Source organism: Schistocerca cancellata, chromosome 2, assembly GCF_023864275.1.
Source record: "Schistocerca cancellata isolate TAMUIC-IGC-003103 chromosome 2, iqSchCanc2.1, whole genome shotgun sequence".
In the NCBI taxonomy this organism is placed as follows: domain Eukaryota; kingdom Metazoa; phylum Arthropoda; class Insecta; order Orthoptera; family Acrididae; genus Schistocerca; species Schistocerca cancellata.
Genome location: NC_064627.1, coordinates 778,102,293 through 778,129,832, shown reverse-complemented (window position 1 = coordinate 778,129,832; position 27,540 = coordinate 778,102,293). Strand labels below are relative to the sequence as shown.

Sequence of the window (27,540 nt, the reverse complement as noted above, 5' to 3'; positions counted from 1 at the left end):
TTTTTGGATTCAATAGGACTTCGTCATGGTCAAAGGCAAAAGTTTGTTATTACTTCAAAATGGTTCAAATGGCTATGAGCACTATGGGACTTAACTTCTGAGGTCATCAGTCCCCTAGAACTTAGAACTACTTCAACTTAACTAACCTAAGGACATGACACACATCCATGTCCGAGGCAGGATTCGAACCTGCGACCGTAGCGGCCGCCCGGTTGCTGTTATTACTGGTAAGTGCGAACGTTGTTTATGAATAACAGAACAAATGTTTTGTATAACCTCCACGAAGTATTGAAGCGATGTTTGATACGTTTTTGCCTTTATTTTTTCTAATTTTACCGTTTTCAGAAAATTGCGTTTTCTAGCGCTACATGATAAATTTGTGATTTTTTTATTTTCGCTACAACATCCTGTTTCACGTTACACATTAACAATTTTCGAATAAAGCCTGAGTTAAACAATGACAATTTCAATTTAACTGTAAATATTGTTTATTTTTAAGTAAGAGACTGGAGAATAATTACGTAGAACAAAGATGTTGCGTAGCTTAAGCGGCCCTTAATATATCTTTTTTTTTTTTTTTTAGATAGCTTACCGCTTCCTATTTCTATGGGGATCTATTAAGACACGCATCACACACGGAAGCAAAGCTATCAACAGCTACAAATAGGTATACAACACCTAAAGTGCACGTAACGCGGTTACGAACTTAACTGGACAAAGCTACTAAGGCAACTGCCGCATTCTACGTTTAGCTTGTGACAGCCTACGGTAGTTTTACAACACTAGCCATAAATATTACAGCTGGCCCATTATCTCCAGCCGCGCGGGATTGTCCGAGAGGTCTAGGGGGGCTACAGTCATGGACTGTGCGGCTGATCCCGGCGGAGGTTCGAGTCCTCCGTCGGGCATAGGTGTGTGTGTGTTTGTCCTTACGATAATTTCGGTTAAGTAGTGTGTAAGCTTAGGGACCGATGACCTTAGCAGTTAAGTCCCATAAGATTTCACACACATTTAAACATTTTGAACATTATCTCCAGTCTGAAGAATTATCCCCGTCCCCTGAAACAGGAAAAGCAGCGCTTGGGTTCACAGTAACGACCACCAATAGCCGACAGTCGCGGTCAGGAACAGCTATCTCTGAAGACCACTCCGCGTATGGAGGTGTGCAGATGCACTTTCTGGTATCGCGACCTGGCGACTCTGGAAGCCCGGCGGAGAGCACAGTCGCGGCGCCAGACACCATTTCGACGCCAGCCATCTGGCACTCACAGCCATCCTTCAAGTTTCGCCGCACGCTGACAGCAGACTCAGTGGTATATTCGCTTCGCTATTGTCTCGTTGTCGTAACGCAGTGTCGGTTCTTGGTCTATGTTTTCGCTAGATCTCGGGTTTACTCGTACTGCGTTAACAACCGGAAGTACCAGCAGCACTGGGGATGGGCCGCCGCAGCTCGGACTACCGTAGACTCGCAGAGGTGGCGTCCCAGCTTTCGGAGAGTGCCAATCACGAACGGTGGGCTAGCCGGGCGCTTCGCAGCCGGGACCGGCGCACGGCGCGCGCTGTTTATTAATTATGGCGGCGGCGTTTAAAATGCAAAGCGGCGCCCGTGGCGCAGATAATGCCGTCCGCCGGGGCCGGCGGCTATCGCGGCGCAGCGCCTGCTCAGATATTTATGACGCTCCCGATCCGGGCACGTCTGGTGCGGCAAATTCTGAGCCGCCGCGCTAGCAGAATTACGACGCGGCGTTAAGGGGCGGCGCGGGTCGGAAAATAGAAAGCAAAAACGCCGAGAACACGGGCGACAGGCCGGTGCTACAGGGGGGCACGGCTGCGACACTACCCTGCAGTTCACACCCAAGTGCCTGGCAGAGGGTTTACAGAACCGCTTTCAGGTCACTTCTCGACAGTTTCACTGTGGAACAGCTCGTGCAAAAATTGAACACCTAAATATTTGCGTCCCCCCCCCCCCCCATGAACCACGGACCTTGCCGTTGGTGGGGAGGCTTGCGTGTCTCAACGACACAGATAGCCGTACCGTAGGTGCAACCACAACGGAGGGGTATCTGTTGAGAGGCCAGACAAACGTATGGTTCCTGAAGAGGGGCATCAGACTTTTCAGTAGTTGCAGGGGCAACAGTCTGGATGATTGACTGATCTGGCCTTGTAACACTAACCAAAATGACCTTGCTGTGCTGGTACTGCGAACGGCTGAAAGCAAGGGGAAACTACAGCCGTAATTTTTCCCGAGGGCATGCAGCTTTACTGTATGAATGGAGAGCTGCACCAAACCAGTCTAAGGACTGAAGACCACAACAACAGCAAATATTTGGGTGATATCTGTGATTTATGTTATGTTATGTAATTTATTCATCAGCTCACGTTGCCCTTTTCTCACCATTTTCTGCGAACTATTCCATATTTATAGGTTTCCGCGAAGCATTCGACACGGTGCCACTCTATCGAGTGTTAACGACGGCAGAGCATATGGAATACGTTCCCAGATATGCGACTGGCTCGATGACTTCTTAAGTAATAGAAACGAGTACGCTGTCAAAAAATGTTCAAATGTGTGTGAAATCTTATGGGACTTAACTGCTAAGGTCATCGGTCCCTAAGCTTAGACACTACTTCACCTAAATTATCGTAAGGACAAATACACACACCCATGCCCGAGGCAGGACTCGAACCTCCGCCGGGAGCAGCCGCACAGTCCATGACTGCAGCGCCCTCCAAGGCGAATGTCTGTCGTAGACATGGCAGTTGCGGAGGAGGGGGAGGGGGGTGGTAACAATCTGAGGTCGTTTGCTTATGATATACGGAAAAGTGTCGAGGATGAGCGTGACTATAGGAGGATACAAGGTAACTTACACAAATGTTCTGGTTGGTGTTACCTCACAAAAATCTTCGTTACTCGAACTACTGCAGTACAGCGAGCGCCATTACTGCCAGCTAAATAAAAGGTTCTAACTACTGAAGGCGCTAACTACTGATAGACATAGTTAGCAAACAGATCAGACTGAGAGCAAGGGTTCTGACTTTTATTTCAGTAGCCGTAGTATGCTTTTGGATCGGAGGTATGTTGTATCCGTCGGATATACACACACACACACCGCTCGATAACACTCTTTCTGGTTTTCAAAAGTCATAGTCAGGATGACGTCCTCAAGCTCTTCCTCCTTTTCATTCCAAACTCGATACTCCAAAACAAACTTTCAACGCTACAAAAGGACCAAAATGGGCAACAGGGTACAATTATACAATTACACAACTCACATCTCTATCGGAATGAAATGCAATGTTACAACAGCTGTTGATAAGGCCCAGACCGTGACAGTAATGAAGGACTGTCGCCTTCGTCGTAAACAAATGACTATGGAACACTCAGGCCCAATAAATGTTTCCTTCTTTATTTGTGTCCTGTACGATCTAATAAGGCTCAGAAGAATCTATAGGAAACCTCGAAAAATTTTAGAAAGCGTAATCAGTAGCTCTGTCAAAAGCGACGGAAACTAAATGTGTTAATGTGCTGAAAACTGGTGGGAAACAAAAAATTGCAGACCTGTCACTTTTTCCGTGGATACGTTTAAACTGCGATTTTAATTGTTTACGGGGCCCGACACAGCAGTCGCTGCCTCAAGTTGCACTTTGCCTGCCTGCCGTAGTTTTGGATCATTATTAAGGAATCATCATGTCTGTTGGGGCACAGCGAACAGTGACAACGAGCAGCGAAAGCATATGTCTGCATGCCGCAGCCGCGTGGCCCAAGCGGAAACAGGGTAGTGAATGCAAATGGCATGCGCATAGCATTATAACGCAATTCCATAACTAGCGCTCTCAAAAACAAACAACGTATCGGGTTCATACGACGATCCACAAAGCACCATATGTGATTCTCATATTGCCTTATATGATACCTGTCTGCTGCTGACATGAGAGCAGGTAATCAGCAAATATATATAATATTTTTACGCTACTCTAGGGCGAAATTATCGTGCGTAATTGCGACAGTATTTTAGCGCAGTCGTTGCCAGTCATTCCAGATAGCCTGCAAATACAATTTGTTGACGTTTTGTCTCTGACTTTAGCCTTCTGCCGGATGCATTTCAATATTTCGTTGTTGTAAGAACTTTATCCTTTAGGCAGTATTGTGACTTTCTGGAGAATAAAAATCTCCTCTATAAAAAGTCAAAGAATTCAAGACACAGAGATCTTGCGAAACACGTCTTCTCTTTTTGTCCATGAAATCCAGAGCGTCGTAGACTTAAGGCACCCAGGTTGCAGAAGGCATTCGATTACAAGAACGTATTGTCGTTTTGTGACCACAATATGAGCTTCTCGAATTATCGAAGCAGATCTGTCGCTCTTAACGGAACAAAGTAGACGGACATGAAGCTAGGTCCACCAGTACCCCTCAACAGTGTTACAGGGCCGCTGCCGCTTACAGTTTATTTATAGTATGTAAATGGTTTGGTGAATAACGTAGGATGGTCTGTTAGGCGATTTGCAGCGGTGCTCTTTTCAGTAAGAAGGTTGCAACGTCACAGTACTATAGTGAAGTACAGAAATGTGCAGGGAGTGGCTGCTGACGCTGCGTACACATAGACAGAGAATTAGGGTACTGTAATATTACAGGATTTCAGAACAATCACTGGAAGCAATTACTTCCATAAAATACCTAGTACTGTACGTACGGAGCGATTTGAAATGGAACAATAAAGTAAAATTTATCTCGGTTGAGACATATACTACACTGAGATTAATTAGAACAATCCTAAGGAAATTTAGTCCATCAAAAAAGGAACTAGCTTATGACCAATACTTGAATACTGCTCGTCAGACTGGGATCCATTCCGAATAGGATTGGTAGGGGAAATGGATATGATCAGAAGAACAGCAAGTTTCGTTACACATTCATTTAGTAAGTCTGGCAGTGTCACGGAGTTGCTCCTGCATCACTGCGAGGTTTACCTTTAAAATTCAAAGAGCGTATCTTTCTCGAAGAGTCGACCAATTCCTACGTATATCTCGCGGAAAGACCACATAGGAAAAAATTAGAAAGATTCGAGCCCACACAGAGGATTACCACCAATCTTATTTCCCGCGAACCATTCACAACTGGAACAGAGGAAGTGATACTGATGCACAAATTACCCTCCGCCACACACCGGAAGGGGGCTATTGAACTGTACATGTTGATGCAGACTCTAAGAATCTTGGGGATTTGTACTTCATGCACGGAGGAAGTGGCTTACGAAGCACTCGTTCGACTGGGGGTGGAGTTCTGCTCATCGGTCTAGGACGGTCTTTATCAGGCTGAATTAGAAAAATAAATACAATGGTTTCAAAGAAGAGTGGCTTTTTCCATCACGGGATCTTTTAACAAGCGCGAGATCGTTACTGCGATATTCAACGACCTGCAATGGCAGAAGCTAGAAGTGGCGTTGTGAATCATGGAGATATTTGCTGTTTGAATTCCGAGAGTGTACGTTGCACCAGTGTCGCGAAATAATGAGACATATATATATGTATCTCAGATGGACGTTTATGTACCGCTGTTCTCCCAACGCACTAATAGTGTCACCAACTGCGACATGGTCGCGTATACAGTGATCCAATACTGTCAAATGTTTTTTTTTATTTCAGTCTTTGATCACAATATAAATTCTTTAGACGATGACCGGTTTCAGTCCGTAATGACCATCCTCAGATTTTTTTTAGGACATGGTGTAAAAAAGATCTGAGGATGGTCAGACTGACTGAAACCGGTCATCGTCTAAAGAATTCATATTGTGATCAAAGACTGAAATATATAAAAAAAAAATTTGCAGTAATAGTGACTGTAACATGGAAAGTGGTACAAGAAATATCCTCTGCCACCTACCGTTGGCTTCAGGAGTACACATGGAGATCTTTTACCAAACTTATCAATTACACGGAAGGTGCTCTTCATTCCTTTCTAGGCAGTGTAGTGTCCGCAGCTCGTGGTCGTGCGGTAGCGTTCTCGCTTCCCGCGCCCGGGTTCCCGGGTTCGATTCCCGGCGGGGTCAGGGATTTTCTCTACCTCGTGATGACTGGGTGTTGTGTGATGTCCTTAGGTTAGTTAGGTTTACGTAGTTCTAAGTTCTAAGGGACTGATGGCCATAGATGTTAAGCCCCATAGTGCTCAGAGCCATTTGAACCATTTTTGAAGGCAGTGTAGTGCCAAGTAAATTACGCTGAAACTGAATTTTGGATCATCCACGCCAACAGCAGCTGCAGGCGCCATGGTATGGTCCGCATAAACGCTGTCCATAGTTAGTTCAAAACGACTTGCCGACTTTAACACGGGTCGGCATTAGCGGAAAAAGCTTTTCAAGCGCACACCGAGTTTCAACGTGCGCACAATTACTATCTCTGCGCTAGGAGGAACGTCCAATAATGTTGGTGGGTCGACCGCAGTAGTTATCGCCGCCCCGGCGGTAGTTCAGAGTGCGAGGCGAGCTTATTAGCGGAATTTGCACACAATGCCGGCGCCAGGTCAAAGTTCCGCGCTACGCCGCAGAGCACCGAGTATCGGTTCGGATACCGGCGCCCAGCGACCGTCGCACGGCCGTAATCTCATCCAGTCAACGACCCCTGACCCGAGCGCGACAAACAAGCCTCCAGGACACTTCCTCTCATCACCGCCAGAGCCCCATCAGATTTAAAGTACACAGTGCGCTCCGATCCCGCGGCCGTACTTTGATTCGTCGCTTACCACTTGCATTACGAAGCTAGTGAACTGAAAAGAGGCATCAGGGGAGGTAAAAATTAAAACAACGCGCCTACTCATCACCGATTTTACTTATGTTATAAGCAGGGCTTAGTCGGAAACAAAAAAAAGAGAGAACTGGGAGCTCCAGATGGCCAAAGATTTAGAACAAATATTTTTCACGTGTGTCGAGCTTCTTGTGCTAGCATGGTTTCTAGACAGCGGTTTCCACAGCGGAATGAGAACAGAACGGTATTCAGAGTGTTGTGGGCTCGTGTGCCTACGCGAAAACTTTATGTGCAATTTTTCATTTACCTACACTGCAAATTAACCGAAATAATGGCTCTAAGCACTATGGGACGTAACATCTGAGGTCATCAGTCCAATGGACTTAGAACCTACTTAAACCTAAATAACCTAAGGACATCACGCACAGCCATGCCAGAGGGAGGATTTGAACCTCCGACGGTAGCAGCAGCGCAGTTCCGGACTGAAGCCTCTAGAACCGCTCGGCCACAGCTGTCGGCTAACCGAAATAATGCTCAATATGTTGTATTTATGAATATTTTCGTAGATGGCATGAAAAGTAAAAGCGAAGGGAAGTTTGGTGGATGACAGAGTCAAAATATAAAAATTATGTTATTTCAGCAAAATCTGGCGAACATAAAACAAACTTAAGCAGAATTTGGAAATTTGTGGTAAGACCTAAGCTTACACACTACTTAATCTAACTTAAACTAACTTACCCTAAGTACAACACACACACACACACACACACACACACACACACACACACACACACACACACACACACACCTATGCCCGAGGGAGGACTCGAACCTGTGACGGGGGCAGGGGGGGGGGGAGCCGCGAAACAAAATTTATTCGATGTGATGGAGGGCAGCATGCATAAGAACAAATTTGTTACGGCAATTGACTTGTGGGGAGGACAAACAAATCCACAACCATACGGAGAGATTGCCGTCATGTAGCATTCAAGCAATTCCCCCCCACCCCGCCATATGCACTTGCTAGTGCAACCTCATCATGTCTCTTTTTCTCGTCAGGTAATGAACTTGATCAAAAAGCTTGAAAACTGTTCTTTTATCGTTGAGAGATAAGAAGGAATCACATGCCGAGAAAACTCCATCAAAACACATTCCATTGCAAATTTTAGGTAAAATAATGCGATACGCGTGGTTTGCTGCGACTCTGACAGGAGTACCACGATTGTGTCAGCGGTGGAGCGTCAAATGACAGCCAGTTCTACGCTATCTACAGTATTCGAAAGCTACGAGAGAACTCTTTTAACCCTTCCAGCTCCAGTGATTTCTACTGCAACCCACCATTTTATGTATTATGTTTCGAAATACCAGTGCCTTAAGCCTGAAACTACCGATGCTACGAAGGCCATGATTCAGGGTTTACGGAGCATAGATGGTTTCATGCTAAAGGCACTGATGCTTAAAAACGATATGAGTAAAATGGTGGGTTGCGGTACAAACCACTTGGGCTGAAAAGCTTAAGGGGATGACCAACATTTTGTTCGGAGAACTTGTCTTGTTCAAATGAATATTATAGTGTGATGTGAATTTAGTCTAAATGAATGATATTTCGAGAACCAACAGCAACCTGTCGCACTGAAATCTTTCCGGGTTATTAAAACAGTAATAGCGGTGTCTCGAAATGTTTCGCAGTGAACTTGCCAGTACGTCGCATCAGTTCTACTCTGCTTTTCGGGTGATAACCCGAGTAGATTTGTCTACTGACATTCGCATTCTAAGAACTTTTTTTTCTTTCTGAATGTGTGTCCATCCGTTCGTAGCCTTCGTGTGTAAGATAAAGGAAACGGTTACGCTCATAGAATATTAGATAATAAAGAACGTGTATTAGTACTGCTGAAAAATACACACGGTTTGAACCCGCTATTAAAATAAACAGGAATCGTATTGTTCAGGTTGACTGTCCCAACATACATTTCTTATGAAAGGAAACAACGTATTAAATATGTTGATCGTGTTAGGACAGCAACCAGCCACAAATGTACTTTCAGTTCCTTTATTCAAAGGGTACCGTCACCGGTTTCGAATCGTTGTGATTCATCTTCAGACGATTTACACGCTTTCTGTATGACATGTGATGTGTTTTTTACAGATTAATTGTCGTGAAATGTCGGTTTTGGATTGTTTTCATAACATTCGTCCAACAGATGTGAATACATTCGCACTGCATTATTATTGCTGCACACGTAAATTTTTCTCACCGAACACTTCAGATTTGTCACCGAGAAGATGTGTGGACAAATCTAAAGTGTTCAGTGAGAAAAATTTACGTGTGCAGCAATAAGAATGCAGTGTGGATGTATTCACATTTGTTGGACGAATGTTATGAAAACGAACACTCCAAACCGACATTTCACGACAATCTGTAAAAAAACACACCACATGTCATAAGGAAAGCGTGTAAACCGTCTGAAGATGAATCACAACGATTCTAAACCGGTAACGGTACCCTTTGAATAAAGGAACTGAAAGTAAATTAGTGGCTGGTTGCTGTCCCAACACCACCAACATTTGTCTTCAAATAACAGCCACGGTCTCCATCATGTCGTCATATGACAAAACTGCATACGTATTACATATATTTAAGACGTAAAATATTCCATAAACTGTAACGAACGATTAGGCACTGGGAAGAATTCCCTCCATTGATGTATTATACGGATAAATATAGAAGCTTGAGATGCAGTATCGCCCTTATTTTCCCCACAATGAATTGCTGTACTCCAAAAGAAACGAAGTACACTGACGAAGAGCCTTGCAGTAGTCAGACACCATTTAGCTTTTGCAATGCTTTGACGGAAGACTATGGGGATGGCGTCTACACAGAGTGAAGACGAAGTGAATGCGCACTCACCTCCTGTTCCCAGCACCTTGAGCAGCTCGAAGTGCGACATGTCCACGCGGCCTGTCGTGCCCGTTAGGTTCACTGAAACAAAAGAAACAGCAGAATCAAATTAGGCGTCGTATTGCACTGGACGGGGAAGCTCAGCACTATCCAGCTTCACACGTGTCATTTATGAGATCACTGTTCCCAAACAATAATCAGAATCATCTTAATTACAAGCAAAGGAGAGCTACTTCTCTCAATAAATTGATCGTATCACTGACATTTCAAAACTTGTGCACAGTAAGGGGATACTAGCCAGTGTGCCTTAATGTCAGCATTTCAAATTTAAAACGTCGTTTTTGTTGTGACCCTACTTGGGGATCAAAGAGCCCCTACGGAATGGAATTTCTGTTCTGTTCAGGAACCCTCTTTCGTGCGCAGTTGGGTTCTTAGTGTACCCATCGCCAGAGTTTCTCTAGGTAGGAGAAACTGTGTCCAGGTGGGAGTTACTTCCGTCCAGAAAACAGATTAACCGTCGTCGTCAGGACTTCAGGGTTGGTGAGAATTATTTTCCTCGGCAGTCCCTGAACAACTATTGTGTGGCCCTTATCTCCTAAGGTGTGATCGGAACGAAGGAAAATTGTATTGAAACTATGAGGAATTCGATCATTATAATAATGGCAACAATAATAAGCTACAGAAGTGGCAATCGATCGATCTGTCGTGACAGCGACAGCTATCTACCGTTCGGTCTTGAGAACGGTGGTAATATATACAACGACCATGACACCAAGGTAATAATTTGATCGATAGTGGCATCGCCGGAAACCCATCAATCTGCAGTAACTTCTACGGTTATGATGGATCAATCGATACATCGACTGATCGATAGATCATTCTAACCGATCCACCTATATATCCATCTATATACTATTACACTTGTCTTAGTCGATAAATCCAATGATAGGTTAAGGTAACCGGTTTAGCGATCAATCGATTTAAAGGCGACACCTCGTTCCATAGATTGCGATGGCGACCATGATCGTACGATTCGTGACTAAGGTGACTGATTTATCTTAATGAAGAAGGCTAAGTATCGATCGCAACAATCACATGCGATCAGTCGTAATGACGGTGTGAGTCTATCGATATCTTGAGGGAACGACAGCAATTAGTTCACCAGTTGAGGCAATGACGGCGCTCAATCCATCACTTGAAAACAACAACAACAGCAACAACAACAACTCACCGATCAACCGAGGCAATGATGGCAACCAATCGACCAACCGAGGCAACGACGGCAATCAATAGTGACATCGATGGCAGTATTAATTTAAAAAATTACGAGAAAGTGAAAGCAGAGTACCATGTAAGTAACCTGAAGGCTGCACATAACAAGCTCTCTTTGAGAATTCTTCCATTGTAATACTATGCATACGATCTCGGGACAGCAGCAATGTTGCCGTATTGCTTTCTCCATGCCCAGATGTCAAAGGCTAAAATATTTTGATTGTTCTGTTACATATTCCAGTAGCGAAGTGATACTTGCAATGGGACTGAATAAACAGATAAGCAGGTAGAAAGTTAAGAATGACGATTATGTACACAGACGACTTGTTTCATTTCAAAGCCTGCACAGTCCATGGAGCAGTGTGACTACTAGCGACACTTGTGAAGCGATAGAGTCTGACACTCCCATTCGTACATATCTCTGTGACGAGGATATCAGAAAAAAATTCGGGACAGAACAGTGCCTACAGACACGTGTCCCAAGCGTGGGATGGACGCCGGGCGGCCGGCGGCAGCATTCCGCCCCCGCGGTAATTTACGAGTCCGCCCCCGACACGCACAGTCGCGCATAATTACTCGGCGGCCGGCCGCCTCCCCAGAACAACCGGGAAAAAGCGGACGCGCGCTCGCAGCCCCTGAGTTCCGTCCCCAGTGTACGCAACCGGCGCCTCCGGCGTCTCAATAAAACACGGACCTTTTAGCGAACGGTTTGCCGTCAGCTGTCCCCACCCCTCTCTCTCAGCCCTCAGCCGCCAACACACAATGTACGACCCACACCAGCCGTCGCAGGAGCAAGTGGATGTAACTCCTTTCAACACAAAAGAAAAGAATGACATCTCTATATTCCGAGCAGCATTCACAGAAGAGCTCCGACTTTCAAATGGTTGTTAGAAGGTCAGATTAAACACGAGAGATATTACTGTCCAAGGATGTGGTTGTTTACTTCTACCCTTGTACAACTGACTACTTTCCTAGATAAACGTTTGCCTTTTTAAGCATATGTTGGGGTTAAGATTCATACACGAAACGGAGAAGACTCAAAGAAGAACAGCGCGTTTCGTCACGGGTTCGTTTAATATGAGCGAAGAAATCACAATATGCTCATCTACCTCCGGCGGCAGACGCTACAAGAGAGTATGTACCACTGAAACTCACAGATTGTACGTTCTCACGAGAATGAATAAGCAGTACTTTGCTTCCTTCCTCGCAGGCATGCAGAAAGTCCTCCCTTCTCACGTATCTATGGCGACTGCAACAAGAGAAGAGGAAGATACAGTAGCACTGTATAGTACCCTTCCCATCACACACCGTAAGGTGTAAGTATTTCAGATTGAATATTAAATTTAGTAACAAATGTCATTTGAGTTGAAGCGACGAAGTAATTGCAGATGAACATTTTTTTTTCCTACCCAAACGCTGTAAAACTGAAAGCAGAACTTCAATTTATCGGGATTGTTACAATCAGCTATTCATACGGCGTCAATATCAGTCCTTTTACATAATTTTTACAAATCATACCCTTCTTCCAATAATTCCCAACCGCACCAGAACCCCGAACCGCACGAGAAATGTTACGAGCAGTTATTCATTAGATGGTCGTGTTTTTCATGGAGGGACTTGCACCCATTGTTATTTTGGGTGGCACTATCACAGCACAGACCTACACTGATGTTTTAAGCACCTTGTTACTTCTCAGTGTTGAAGAGCAATTCGGGGATGGTGATAGCATCTTTCAACACGATCGAGCACGGCCTGTAGCGGAGTGGTAACACAATAACATCCCTGTAATGGACTGGCCTGCATCCTATGTAACACCTTTGGGATGGTTTGGAACGCACACTTCGTGCCAGTCCTCACCGACCGACTCGATACCTCTTCTCAGTGCAGCACTCCTTGAAGAATGCGCTGCCATTCCCCAAGAAACCTTCCAGCACCAGATTGAAGGTATGCCTGCGAGAGCAGAAGCTGTCATCAAGGCTTAGGGTGGGCCAACACCATATTGATTCCACCATTACCGATGGAGAGTGCCACGAACTTTTAAGTCATTTTCAGCCAGGTGTCGGGATACTTTTGATCACATAGTGCATATAAGGTCCCCTTTACAGGTGGACCACTCTTTTCCTAAAATTCTCCCAATAAAGCGAAGTCTACCATTTGCCTTCCCTACCACAATCCTAACATGCTCGTTGCATTTCATATCGTTTTGCACCGTAACGCCAGTCTGAAACCGAGCGACCGCTACGGTCGCAGGTTCGAATCCTGCCTCGGGCATGGATGCGTGTGATGTCCTTAGGTTAGTTAGGTTTAATTAGTTCTAAGTTCTAGGCGACTGATGACCTCAGAAGTTAAGTGCCATAGTGCTCAGAGCCATTTGAGCCATTTTGCACCGTAACTCCCTGATATTTAAACGACGTGACTGTGCCAAGCGGAACACTTAATGCTGTATCCGACCATTTCGGTTTATTTTCCTGCTCATTCGCATTAATTGACATTTTTCTACATTTCGAGCTAGCTGCCATTCATCACACTAACCAGAGATTTTGTGGAGGTCACCTTATATCTTCCTATAGTCACTCATCTTAGACACCTTTCCGTACACCATAGCATGATCAGCGAACGACCGCTGATTTGTGCGCACCCTCTCTTCCCAATCACTTACGTACATAGAGAAAAACGGCGGTCCTTTCACACTTCCCTGGGGCCCTCCTGAGGATACCCTTGTCTCTGAAGAACCACTCGTCGTCGAGGACAACATACTGTGTTACACCGGTGGGCGAGTATTCGTGCCTACAAGGAGCCAGACGTACAGCAGAGACGAGCAGCATGACAACACGGTTCAACGCATAATACGCAGCACTTGCTGAATGCTCGCTTCGGCGGGGCGCTGCAGATGCGCCCCGAGTACACAGAGGTGCTGCTGTTAAGTGGAGGCCGCCACCATCGGCCGGCGGCGGGGATTTGTTTGCCGAGACGAGCGCGCGGTTTGTTGCCTTTCCGCAGACTCCTGCACGTCTCGACGCCGGCCCTCTGGCAACAAAAACACACTCGCGCTGCGCAGCGCGGCGCCCCGCCCCAGTCCTTGACCTGCGGCAACCGGCAGTGACGCCTCGTAATCGCATCACCGCGGAGACCTTGCCGATTCCACGCGCCCGTACACTGTCCGAAGTTCGCGTAGGCTGCAGAAGCAGAGCACAAGGTCCCGCGGAGGTGGTGATAAGCACTGTTTATCTCACCAGCGGTCTTATTTTCGGGGGTAAATATTTTTTCGTACAAACTGAAGGCCACTGCTGAACTGGCAAAGACAAATAAACGTCAGTTTTTAAGTTAATGTCGTGACCCCGGAATCAACAAGAGCGTTTTATACAACGACATCAACTACTATTACTTTTGGTAGGCCTACAACTCAATAACTGTAAAAACGCTTTGTCTCAGAAAAATATGTTCCCTTCATCAGAAATGTATTGGCATTGGATATTTAAGCACGGGCTACATCAAAAGAATAAAAATTAAAATAGTGTACGTTCACTGACAACTCGTTTACATTTCCCAAATTCTATCCTTGTGCATTTCACTCGTCAGTTGAGCTTCGATAATTTGCAGTCATTATCAGATGAGCTGCCATGGTACTTCAGATAAAATAAAACGTTTCTTTCATGGGGCGTCTTCAGTGATTTCCGTTAGTCCTCCTGTAAGCACGAAATGTCATCGCGACCATTTAACACTTTCAGTAGCAGTGGTTTCTGTCTGAAACAAACATTTATTAATTTTTTTTTAGGTACCTACGCCTTTCGCATGAAACCACCGATGGTACTGCACGACCGAGACATCTAGTGGTACGCCGATGTACATCTACGAATGTCGAGCGTTTTAGAAGTCACAGCGTTCAAAGCAACATTCGGCGCGGATATTGTCCTGCGTATTGAAGGAAACTGACTTTTTTATAGTGATCACCTTGATGGTATTATTAACAGTGAAAATAAGTACATCTGAAGTTATTGTAATGTTAATTGGAGTTTGTATTAGTGCTGTTATGAGTGTTTTATAAATGATACCATTGGAAAATTACGCACTTTTCACATAAATTTCTTATATTTGAAGTCATTTTTGCATGTTATTTCGGACTTTTTTTGTTCTAGGCTTTGTGATTTTGTTTCAGTTTCGAGATGTGGGACACTGAGAAAAATGCGAAACTGGTTTCAAGTATATCTCGTGATATGCCGGTGGTTTATTGGTTGGTTCCTTGGTTTATTGGGGAGGGGAGGGGGCGGCGATAGGAGACCAAACAGCAAGGTCAGCGGTCCCATGATCTAGGATGGCAGAAATCAGAAGAGGAGGAACACAAACAGCACAGTCCAGTCATGGGGAAGGGATAACGTGCAAACAAAGAGAGAAAAGGTCGGGGCAGAGGGAAGAGGAAAGAACAGCAGGGGGTTGGGTGGAAATGGGGAGAGCAGGGATGTCCCAGAAACGCTACGCACGGTGGGTCACCAGCACCGCCACCGACCCATTCTGACAGCCACATCGTACCATTATCACGACACAATGGGGACAACGCCAGGGGAAGAAGACAAGGGAACTGGAAACAAAACAGCACAACAGATCACACAAAATGTAGGGAAAAGGCGGGGAGAGCCTGGCCGGTGTGGAGGCAAGGTCAAGGTCTCCATAACCAACACCTACACTAACTGAGGGACTCAAATTCCAGAGGAAAATTCGAGGACTTATATGTCACCGTACAAGCCACTTTTACGAAGAAAACTAAGTCCAGATATAACCACGCGAGGGTCGTCCTCTAACACCCGAGACAAGGAATGTGGGAAGGCATATTCAATGCGAAGGTCGAAATGGCGCTGTCAATCCAACAAAATATCGATCATCGCGAGCAAGGAGTGTGATGAGAACAGTATGTTCCGGTGGTTCCGACGTAAACTCCCAGCTTTAAAACAGTTGATTGTTTAATTTTTGCCAGTTTCTTCTTTTACTCGTTATTTACCATGACGATAAGTGTCACTTTTGTTGTAATCTTAAAATTAATTTAGTTACATTATTGGGACTTACAGGGTTAGGAGAGAAATGAGGGCTTTCCTCATTACCTTGTAGCCAATCAGTTGCCAGGCTTGTGAATGGACGGCGTTCAAAGGAGCTTTACACTTAGGATTGTTGACGTATTACCGAACATGGAAGTATCCCTGAGAGAGAGAGAGTGCGAAGCGGTTTACAGTAGTTAAGTAACGCTATCGTCATTCCTGAAAACTTGTGTGACCAGGAAGGAAAGTGGATACAAGGCAGAAGAAGTAGTCAGAGCAAACGTATCATCAGTTGAAAGGAAGAGAAGGAATGGAGAAAGAGTTAGAGGTGTACTGTGCGGAACACACACGAAGTGCATTTGGGCAACTAATGGAAAATTAAATTAGGATGGCTGAATAGGGACTTGAACAAAGCTTATCCCGAAAGAGAAATCTAGTATTTTAACCAGTATGACGTCTGCGGTGTGATGATGATTTCAGCTTGCAATGTGCAAAAATTGATTTAAAGTTCCAGCTGACTGGGGTATTTTCGTACATAAGTGGACAGTTAAATTCCGAAAATTCCGAGCATATATATATATATATGCACTTTTTCTTTTCCACAGTTTCAGAATACAGTGCCATACTGATCGCATTCATTGTAGTGTTCCCATTTCTCTAAATCCGTATTAATTCAAATGGCTCTGAGCACTATGCGACTTAACTTCTGAGGTCATCAGTCGCCTAGAAGTTAGAACTAATTAAACCTAACTAACCTAAAGACATCACACACATCCATTCCCGAGGCAGGATTCGAACCTGCGACTGTAGCGGTCGCTCGGCTCCAGACTGTAGCGCCTAGAACCGCACGGCTACTCCGGCCGGCCCGTATTAAATCCTATTCACCTCCGTAACCAAGTCGCTAAATGTTAATAACCTCTGTGTGACTGCACCAACATCGTATTAATCCCGTGTTATAGAACTCTACAGATCATAGGAGAAGGAATGTTCGTCAATACATCCTGCGAATACTTATGGAAACGGAACGAACTAATGACCAGTTGCGTATCACTGTGCAACCTAATAGTGAAATCGTTATTGAGAAGCGTGTAACTGGAGGCCAGTACGTTGTTTGGACACAGAAAGTGCCCCTCTGTGTAGCCGCACGCCCAGCTACAGGCGGCTTCACAGGTATTTCGAACTGGTAGCCGACAGTAGCGCACGGTGCGGCGGGGGCGGAGTCCCGCACGGTGAACAACCCTCGCAGGGCGGGCAGCTGCGGCTGCCAGGTGTTGCCTCCTACCCCCACACGCGGTCACCTGCTGCACACCAGGCCAGACAAACAACGGTGGCCGCCCTGCTCTGCTACCTGGTATTCTTACAGAAAGTTTGCCTTAGCTTGCTAGGAACGCTGTACGGGGCACAAACTGACATCGAGTGCTAGAAGCAACGGTAATACCAAATCCGAATGACTACAGTTTGGAAAAAATAAAAGATTCAAAGCTGTAACCACGTCACATAACTCAAAATTTTATTTCGATTGCGTCACACCTCAATAAGGAAGTCTCTCCTGCTACCGTGCACGTACAGTCAAGGGCAGGCAGTGCGTGTGCTACTATGAATAAATCAGACGTGCGATTGTATTCTGACGTCATTCGTTAAGGTAAGCCTACACGGAAGTATTTTATTGGTGTCGCTCTCTGTAAATCAGTGACGGATTATGAAGCAACTAATATTTTTCTGCTCGATTTTATGGCACACTAGGATTGAAACATTCGATGTACTACCAGCGGATGGTCCTGTGAGACATTAATCCGTTCAAATGTATGTTTATTACGTCTAGTCGTAATGTCTTTTTGATAAAAAGTTGAACTGCAGTTCTTCCCACAACTAGGTGAGTAGGTTAGGAAGCTAGAGAAAGGTAATGGCATTACATCCTGAAGAGGACCGTACTTAGCACATCATGGAGTTCAAACTACTGCGCGCTATTTTACCTGTGTGGAGCTTAGCGAATAACGATGGTGTGATAAAGCCACTCGGCAAGTATTCCCAAGGGTCATTGTTCCAATTTCTCTACTTCTTACTTTTCATAAATTTTCTGCGCCTAATCATGATTGATTCAACAAGATCACATGTGATGTTTTGCCCTTCGTCTTTAATGACCTCGTAGTTGGAGAGGAAGGCTATGTTGCTTTCTTACCCCGACGAGATGTAGAAGTGGTACTGCTGAAAGTTCTAGAATCAGTCGCCTTCATCTTCCCAGGCTTTTTCAGGTTTCAGACGGGGAGATTTACTTCAGTAGATTACAATGAAATTTCTGCTCTTAAGTAGCAGCAGTTTGAAGAAGCTTTGTCAAAATTTTTAGTGGCGTTCGGTGTATATACTACGCAGACTGCACCTCATTTCACAGGTGGTGCATCAGAAAATCGGGAAGTTAACGGACAATATCACCCAATAGCCGAAAGTAGCTATGTCAATACAGTGATACAGACGCCAATTCCGAAACAGGTTGACCTAATCTTGGAAAAAAACGACTGGTCATGTATTTTTCCTCGAAATGACTAACCACTCAGAAACCACACTTAGGCTGCGCGAAACTTCGAATGTTTCCGGCGCCCAAGTAAGCTACGACAGTCTTCCCGAGATGGAGAGCCCCACCCTGCGATCGAACGTGCAGAGTAAGACAATAGCCGATCAAGCTGAAGCCAGCTCGAGTACCGCAAGAAGTCACCGTAATCACCTTCGCCCCATCTAGTGTCAATTACCCATTTTTCCTAGCCGCACCTTACTGACAAAGCCTTTGTACGCCCCAAGTCAGCGCGGCGAGCTTTCCTTTGTTGCTTAGTTTACAGCTCGTTCCTGTGCTAACAGTGATGTCATGATGCCACGCGTTGCCAGCGGAACAAAGGCTGGCGGGAGTGTTGGCGATGCGAACCTGCGACCCGCAGCGGGGCGCGCCTAGGCCGCGCCTGCGCACACCGGATGTTGCGCCAGCTATTGTTCCGGCGCGCCGCGTGTGAGAACACGAGCCCGCACCGAGCGTAGCCGAACAGAGCCGAGCCTTCCACTCGCCAAACCCTGCCGCCGCGTTGACACACTGCGAGTTCTACGACACACACACACACACACACACACACACACACACACAGGCTCACGTACTAGGAATTTGCGACAGAGATATTTTCTCCTATTGTGATTAGAAATGAAGACCACAGTGAAAAAAAGGTTGGGTCCATTGTTTCTCAAACTCAAGTTATGTTACATTCGTGTAGCGTTAAGTGCTGTATATGATCGTGTACGAATGCTTAAAGGATAAATAGGTTCGTTACAGAAAAACTGGCTTTTGATATCCATGTACAATGGTAAAGAACAAGTACAGTGTCTACGTGGGGAATAACGAGTCAGGTCCGCAAACGTCGCACTGTGTCGTACTAGAAGTGGGAGTACTTTTAAAATTTGTTTCGTCCATCCGGCGTCCCCTTAGAGACCACCATTTTATTCTCCACTTGTTTCCTAACTTTAAACCGTATGCTGAGTTTTCTTGTGTTTTTCATTGTTTTGACAACAGTGCGTTCGACTTTCAATGCGAACCATTTAATTTAGGCTTTACCGTGATGCTATGAACGTAAATTGAAATAATATATTACTGTAACAAGTCATACTCTTTTTACGCTCACTACACATATCATGGATTTTAACGTCCATCATCAGATGGATTAATGTCAGCGACACACACGTACTGTATGTATGTGCAACTTTGATGTAACCTATGGCACTGTCTCCAAATATCACAGGCTCCGTTTCCAGTCGCGTTCAAGTCACGTATAACATCAGATACACTTTGCACACACTGGTGTTCGTTCCGTAGAGCAGTATTTCCCAACTTTGTTCTCCGGGAAGTGAATAACCGCTCCGCGAAAAACTATTAATAACGTGTCTTTTTTACATTCTGACATTACTACTTAAAAAACTTATTATGCTTTTTGTGTTATTAGTAACGATTTAAAATTTTAGAACTCCCTGATTGGTTTTTCTAATTTTTTAAAAAATTTATTAACCTTCAAAATAAAGTGTTCCATCACAGTACCAGGTTTCTAAAAGTGTTCCGTCGGAGGAAAAGTTTGGGAACTCCTACCCGAGAGCAAATGTGTTCAACTTCATTTCAGAGAGAAAATGTACTACACTGTTGCCATCAGAAAGTAACACTTTCCCACATTTCCACAGCAAACGTTCGGAGGTTGCTCTCGTCAGGTTGTGTATTCTTCAGATAAATCTCGCGTAACCCCTTCTTAGCATCCCTTCCCAGTTTGCTTCCTACGAGACTGCTGCTCGTCATTATACCGTTATTCACTGGTTACTTTGAATCCTACTAGCGTAATACTGTCACTTCCCCTTCACGCTCGACCTAACTACCGAACTACCGTGCCAGACACCAACAATCGTCGAGTCCTGGGAGCTTCTCAAAAAAAGGGTGCAACAGGCAGCCTCTATGCCAGTAAACACTGTGGTTAGAGTGATTGGTGTCTGCTTCAGTAACGAAATTTCTCAATGGTGAAACAACCTAATTTCTTCTCTAACTACGATCTTTTAAAATCATTATTGCCTCGTAAACGATACGGAAAGTTGGTACTGACGACAACGAAAAATCTCTGGCGTTTAGGATGGTGCAGACATTCCCGCAGGACCACACTAACATTGTAATTCTTCAAGAAACGGAACAATTTTTGGTTTAGGGAAATTTAGTAACTGATGACGACGACTACTCATTGCCTTAAGCAACTGAAAAGCATTCCGGTAGACCAGCTGCCACTGTATTCAGCAGCTGCCCTAACGACTTAATTACCCCAGAACCGTAGCAGTCCCTACAGTATCAACTTAAACATTTGACTATAATAATCAAAATACCTATTTACTAACGAACTAATATCTTGTTCCCCAACACACTATATTTCCCAGCTCTTACGACACTTTTCCACCAGCTCTCGATCCCTTGATACGGTCAGATCGTTCTACAATTCTGCCGTTTCGTTAGTGTTGCTATAGGGTTTATGAGACCAGAGTCACGAAATGATCAGATTGGAGCCACCCATTTTTTTTCTCTGAGAGCCTGTTAGAGATTTGGAGTCGCCGCACAGGTCTATAGAATTTAAGCAGATGAGAAGGCTTGTTGAATTACTGCTAATTCTAGAAAGCCGTCACTTCCTCGTGAAGTTTCTTGAGCCACCTATAAAGTGAAAATAACGGTCCGGCCTCTCGTGGGACCGAAGAACACGGGAGAGGACCGCTTCCTTAGCAATGAGAAGAGGCTATAGGGAAGAAGTGAGCACAAAAATACGTACACACTGCATGTTCATTAATTACGTTGCCTAACGAGAGTCTAATGAGTATATAATGAAGGGCTGATCTGTGCGAGAACTTCCATCAATTAATGTACTACGTCGCCGGACCTGGGTTAAAATGCTGTGCGCGTTCCCATCGTCATCAAAACGTAATACTCTTCTTTCGCGACGTGAGGAATAACTGTACATTTTCTGAACGATATATGTATTTACACTTAAAGTGGCAATAATTACCGAGCGACAGGTGGAACCGCATGACATTTTTTGTGTGGGATAACCAACGGATTCCAAAGCTGTGCTGGTTTATCCTTGCTCAGGATCATAACCACATAATTATAGTACACTATTGCAAAGATATACCATCACGATTAGCAATGATACAGAAAAACAGTGTGTGTCATTCCGTATAGACTTGTTTTTAGAGTCAACACTGGGCAGCAACACTGGGCAGCAACACTGTTTACACTGAAGCTATGATGCGTACGTGAAAGCACCACCATATAGAAATTAACATTTAACGCAGTTCAGTTTGCGCCATCCGACGACCGTCACAATCATAGCAGCTACACTGGCTTACATAGTAGCAAAATCCGAAATCTCATACCGGTTTACACAGATGAATGAAAGAAAGTTTACCTTGGCGCCAGTTTTAAGTCTCTGCTTCATGTGATTACCGATAGCGATCTCCTTTGGGATCTATCTTGCTCGATCATTACCCAGTGACCACCGAGACAAGTACTTGCTGAAAATTTCAATTTTCAGCAAGACAGAGATCATGGTACCCGCATGTAAGAGCGTTTCGTAACTGTGAGCTGCCGCAAAGATGGGTCGAGCTTAAGGGGTGTTTGTATCTCGCATTACACCACTGGCGGGGGTTTCCACCAGTGACGATGTTTGTGAAATGCTTACAACCTGACTGTGTTGACCGTGGAGCAGCATAGCAACGAAGAATGAACGCATTGACTTCAGACATGGTCGCAAAAGTGGGAAATGACTGATTATAGTCTGGACTATTGCGTGAGCTGGTGAAAGACAAACATTTTTAAAACGTCATTGAAAATTTTGATCTTAAACGCAATTGTAAAAATTATTTCAGAGTCGTATGCGCTTGTATGTAATATAGATACCGCTGCAAAATCGTATGGTTCTGTACGGAAAAAAAAAACTTTCTGGTCCTTTGCATAAGTTACACTCCACCTCAAATTTCTTTCTTAATTCAGATAGAAGACAGTTTTTTGAAATCAGATGAATCTTTTTGAAGCACGCTGTATACCCGAACTTGCCGAGAACCAGGTACGTCAAGGGTATCCCACAGAGAACGAAATTTTTGACTGCACAACATACAAATTTATAGATGAATCTAAGTAGTTCACTTACTGCAGTGTATGCTACGTCTGCTTATGTATGAAACAATCTTACTCAAATGCCCTCCACGACTCTGCAAGCACATTCTCGTTCTTTTAATGAAATTTTCAGCGACTTTTCGGCATACTTGCAACTGTAGTACTGAAATCCCTCACTGAATCTCGGACTTGAGCTCTAGAAGTGATAGATTTCTTAGTGTACACACGAGATTTCCATTACTCTCACAGAAAGAAAATCACATGGCATCAAATAACGAGATCTGGGTGGCCAGTTCACGTCAGCACTGAGAGAAATCATCCGCCAGGCAAACTCACTCGTAGCAAGTCCATTGTTGCAATCGATATGTGACAGATTGTAGCACCTTGTTGAAACAATAACTCTTCAGCATTCACGCGATCCAGTTCACACTACAGAACTACCGTAACGCACAGCGCTAGCTTTCGCCGTTCACTGTTAATGGATTTCTGACACCACCTTTGAAGCAGTACGGCCCATTTACGCTCCAGCCCAAGTGCCACACTCCACAGTCACTCGTTATAGATGTAATGGCTTTTATCTATCGGATGTTTCCTATATCGCAAATACTGAAATTTTGTTTGTTCACGAGAATGCGGCTCATCAATGAACATTACTTTCTTAAAGAAATTATTGCCCGTTCTTTGTTTCGCAAGTACCATACGGGCAATTGCCCTGCGCTTTTCGTTGCCTTTTGGCTACATTTATTGTATCAGTTGAATCGTTTTACACATTCTTCGGGAAAATCGCTATCAAGAGTGATTGTATTGTATTGTATGTTAACCGGGGACCTAGAAACGACGGAGAGGCTCCGTCCCCGCGGCAGCCGCAGTGGTCCATAGCCCCATGACGACTACCACAGTCCACTTCACCCCTCCGCCGCCCCACACCGAACACAGGGTTATTGTGCGATTCGGCCCCCGTTGGACCCTCAGGGAACGTCTCACACCAGACGAGTGTAACCCCCATGTTTGCGTGGTAGAGTAATGGTGGTGTACGCGTACGAGGAGAACTTGTTTGCGCAGCAATCGCCGACATAGTGTAGCTGAGGCAGAATAAGGGGAACCAGCCCGCATTCGCCGAGGCTGATGGAAAACCGCCTAAAAACCATCCACAGACGGGCCGGTTCACCGGACCTCGACACAAATCCGCTGGGCGGATTCGTGCCGGGGACCAGGCACTCCTTCCAGCCCGGAAAGCCGTGCGTTAGACCGCACGGCCAACCGGGCGGGCTATCAAGAGTGATACTGTCGCTGTAAGTATGGTGAAATCCATTCGCCGACGTTCACAACAACTGAGTATTCCCAGAAGCAGCACGCAACGAATTGTAAAATAAAAAAAATAAAAAGTAAATAAAATGCTATTCCGTTGTAAAGCGCTCCATTACCAACCGCTAAGCAAACAAATGAAAATTGTAAAACGTTCTGTGCTCTCAACTTACTAGAACAGAAATGGGAGCCATTTCAAAAGCTGCGTTCTTTGGGGACGTCCTTTACTTTAGTACGATCTCAGAACATCAGCTTTAAGGATGGTAGGACGTCAAACGCACAGCAGGAGAGACACCACAGGACATTTTAATTTCCACTGTCTAGACTTTTACGAATAAATTCATAAAACTGTGTCAGCATGACCAGGAAGGATTCAGGATTCAAAATCATAGCAGTGGAAGATCAAATTTTTTTTTTTTTTTTTTTTACATGTGAAAGTTCATTTTTTCCACTTCTATTGGCTGCGTTTATTGCCTTAGGTACACATTTCTTCATAAGTAAGAGAGATTCTTCGATGAATTTTGCACAGAATACGAACCATACTAATAGGTGTATGAAACTCTAGAAATTATTTAATTTATGAAAAAAAATGAATGTGCTGTTACATTTTAAACTCCATTTTTAGAAAAAACTCAAATTTTATAGTTAATTATCTCAATTTTTACCACAGTTTTTAACAGATTTGGAAAAGTTCTAGAGTTTGATACACCTGTAAATATGGTTTGTATGCTCTGCAAAATTCATCGAAGAATCTCCCTTACGTATGAAGGAAAGTGTACCTATAGCAACAAATGCAGCCAATGGTAAGTGAGCCGGCCGTGTGGCCGAGCGGTTCTAAGCGCTACAGCCTGGAATCGCGCGACCGCTACGGTCGCAGGTTCTAATCCTGCCTCGGGCATGGGTGTGTGTGATGTCCTTAGGTTAGTTATGTTTGAGTAGTTCTAAGTTCTAGGGGACTGATGACCCAGAAGTTAAGTCCCATAGTGAAAAAAAAAGTGAAAAAAGGTGAAATACAAATGTAAATTATTTTCTTATATTTCTGAACTTCCACCATTGTAAGTGTAAATCCTGAATCCTTTCTGGTCATTCCGACAAAGTTTTATGAATTTATTTTTAAAAGTATAAACAGTGGAAATCAAAAATTCCTGTGGTGTCTCTCCTGCTCCAAGTCGTCCCGTTTGACGTCCTACCCCCCCCCCCCCCTAAACGTTTGCTGCAATTTTTCCAAAAAGATTCCCAAAAAAGCAGTTGAATAGAAATCAGTGTGTACGTCTACTCCTTTGTAGACAAGGACCAAAATCCGTGGCTGTATCGAGTCTTTCCTTGTAAGATAACGCGTACGTTTGCCTTGTAAGGTACGGTGTACCTTTATCAGCTACGAGGGAGGGGGCCGCTATTTCCATTTGCGAAACGCTGATATCCAGATGCCTTTGTGCTAGAGAGCCACGAAGAACTGACGGAGAACGGAGCGGTGTCGGCGCCCCGGTGTGCCTCCCACCGCCGAGCCCCGCTTGTGGACGCCGGCTGTATCGGACGGGATCCTGGCCCCCAGCACGTGGCGTGGCGTGGCGTGGCGTGGCGTGATGACGGGGAGGGGCACGGCACTGGCCGCCACCACATGGTACGGCCCTCGGCAGCCGATCTGACCCGCTTTTTGTCCAATCGATGTGACAGGAGCCATCGTCCCTGTCGCTGGTGCCTGCTCCGCGGCAACTGGAAGGGCGGCCTCGCGGACGACGGCTTCTGGCGCTGCTCGCTTTGTACGAGACCACAATGTACAATCGGCTTTATAACCATATTATCTCATATAACATACTGTCAAAGTCACAGTTCGGATATCTAAAGGGTTCTGATATTGAGAAGGCTATCTACACTTACAGTGAAAATGTGCTTAATTGCAGGCAACTGGTATATTTTGTGATCTGTCAAAGGCATTTGAGTGTGTAAATTACAATATCCTTTTAAGTAAATTAGAATATTATAGTGTAACAGGAAATGCTGCAAAATGGTTCAAATCTTATATCTCTGGCAGGAAACAAAGGGTGTTATTAGGAAAGAGAGATGTATCAAGCTATTAGGCATCATCCAACAGGGAACTAATCACATGTGGGGTCCCACAAGGTTCCATTTTAGGGCTCTTTTTCTTGTGTATATCAATGACCTTCCATCAGTGACATTACCAGATGCCAAGTTCGTTTTGTTTGCCAATGATACAAACATTGCAATAAATAGCAAATCGATTGTAGTCTTAGAAAGGTCAGCTAATGACATATTTGTGGACATTAATCACTGGTTCCTATCCAATTCCTTGTTACTAAACTTTGAAAAAACATACTACATGCAGTTCAGAACTTGTAAGGGGTGTCCCATGACAATATGCCCAACATAAGATGACAAGCAGATAGAAGAAGTGGACAGTGTTAAATAGTTGGGATTACAGCTTGATAATCAGTTCAACTGGGAAAAGCACACCACAGAACTGCTGAAGCGTCTTAACAAATCTCTATTTGCAATGCGAATTGTGTCAGACATAGGGGATATAAAAATGAAAAAGTTGGCATACTATGCGTACTTTCATTCCATAATGTCATATGGGATTATTTTTTGAGATAATTCATCAAGCCAAGCTAAAGTTTTCCGGGCACAAAAACGTGCAGTAAGAGTTATATGTGGTGTGAGCTCAAGAACATCCTGCAGAAGCCTGTTTAGGGAACTAGGGATACTAACTACTGGTTCCCAATATATTTATTCCTTAATTAAATTTATCATTAAAAGTATATCACTTTTTCAAACCAACAGCTCAATTCATGGAATCAATACTAGAAATAAGAATAACCTTCACAAGAATTTAAAGTCACTTACTCTTGTACAAAAAGGTGTGCATTATTCAGGAACACACATTTTCAATAACTTGCCAGCAGCCATCAAAAGCTTAACAGCCAATGAAATTCAGTTTAAGAGAAGCCTAAAGGATTTATTGGTGGCCAACTCCTCCTACTCTATTGATGAATTTCTCAGTAGAACCAACTGACATATATATATAGTACAATATAACTTCTGCACCATTTCAGTGCAGTGATGTGTTCATTGTAAATATGTATTATAGTAGTTGTATTACACGTTTATTACTCTATTATTACCCGATAAATAAATAAATAAAAAACTATTTTTATTTTAAATTCAGTGTATTAGTATTTGTAAAATGATTCTTTCATATAGTGTTCATTAAAAAAAGACTATCATTCCAATTGGGACCTGTGTAATGGTACATTAGCTTATTTGTTTGAGTTGTAAATATTTGTCATGTATTATTGTTTTTATGACATGTTCTACATCCTGGAGGACCTCCTCACTACAGATCAATTGGAATGAAAATAAATCTAATCTACTGTTGACAGGCGCTCTTAAGGCCAGGTGCTCATTCAAAATAGTTGAATATTTTTATCGTATTTTTGAAAGGTATATGTGTCTAAGATATTAAGACGAAATGTTTTTTAATCCGAGCGTTACAAACGTTTCTACAGCCCATTGTTCGAAGCAGTGTTTCGGTCGGCGTGGGACGCTCTCAACCGGAGACGCCCCGCTCAGGTAGAAGACTTGTGACGCACGTTCGTAAAATGATTTGTATCGCCAAAAAA

The 27,540-nt window shown here is 44.2% G+C and overlaps 1 protein-coding gene across 2 annotated transcripts in view; it reads right to left on the bottom strand.

Annotated features, from left to right (window-relative positions):
- The window catches only part of LOC126162627 (ribosomal protein S6 kinase alpha-5-like), a 400,316-nt gene that overhangs the window by 305,812 nt on the left and 66,964 nt on the right, over positions 1 to 27,540 (bottom strand). For both annotated transcript variants that reach the window (XM_049919248.1, XM_049919249.1), the window contains exon 2: positions 9,647 to 9,718. In XM_049919248.1, coding sequence (XP_049775205.1) covers positions 9,647 to 9,718 — 72 coding nt within the window. The remainder of the gene's footprint in view (positions 1 to 9,646; positions 9,719 to 27,540) is intronic.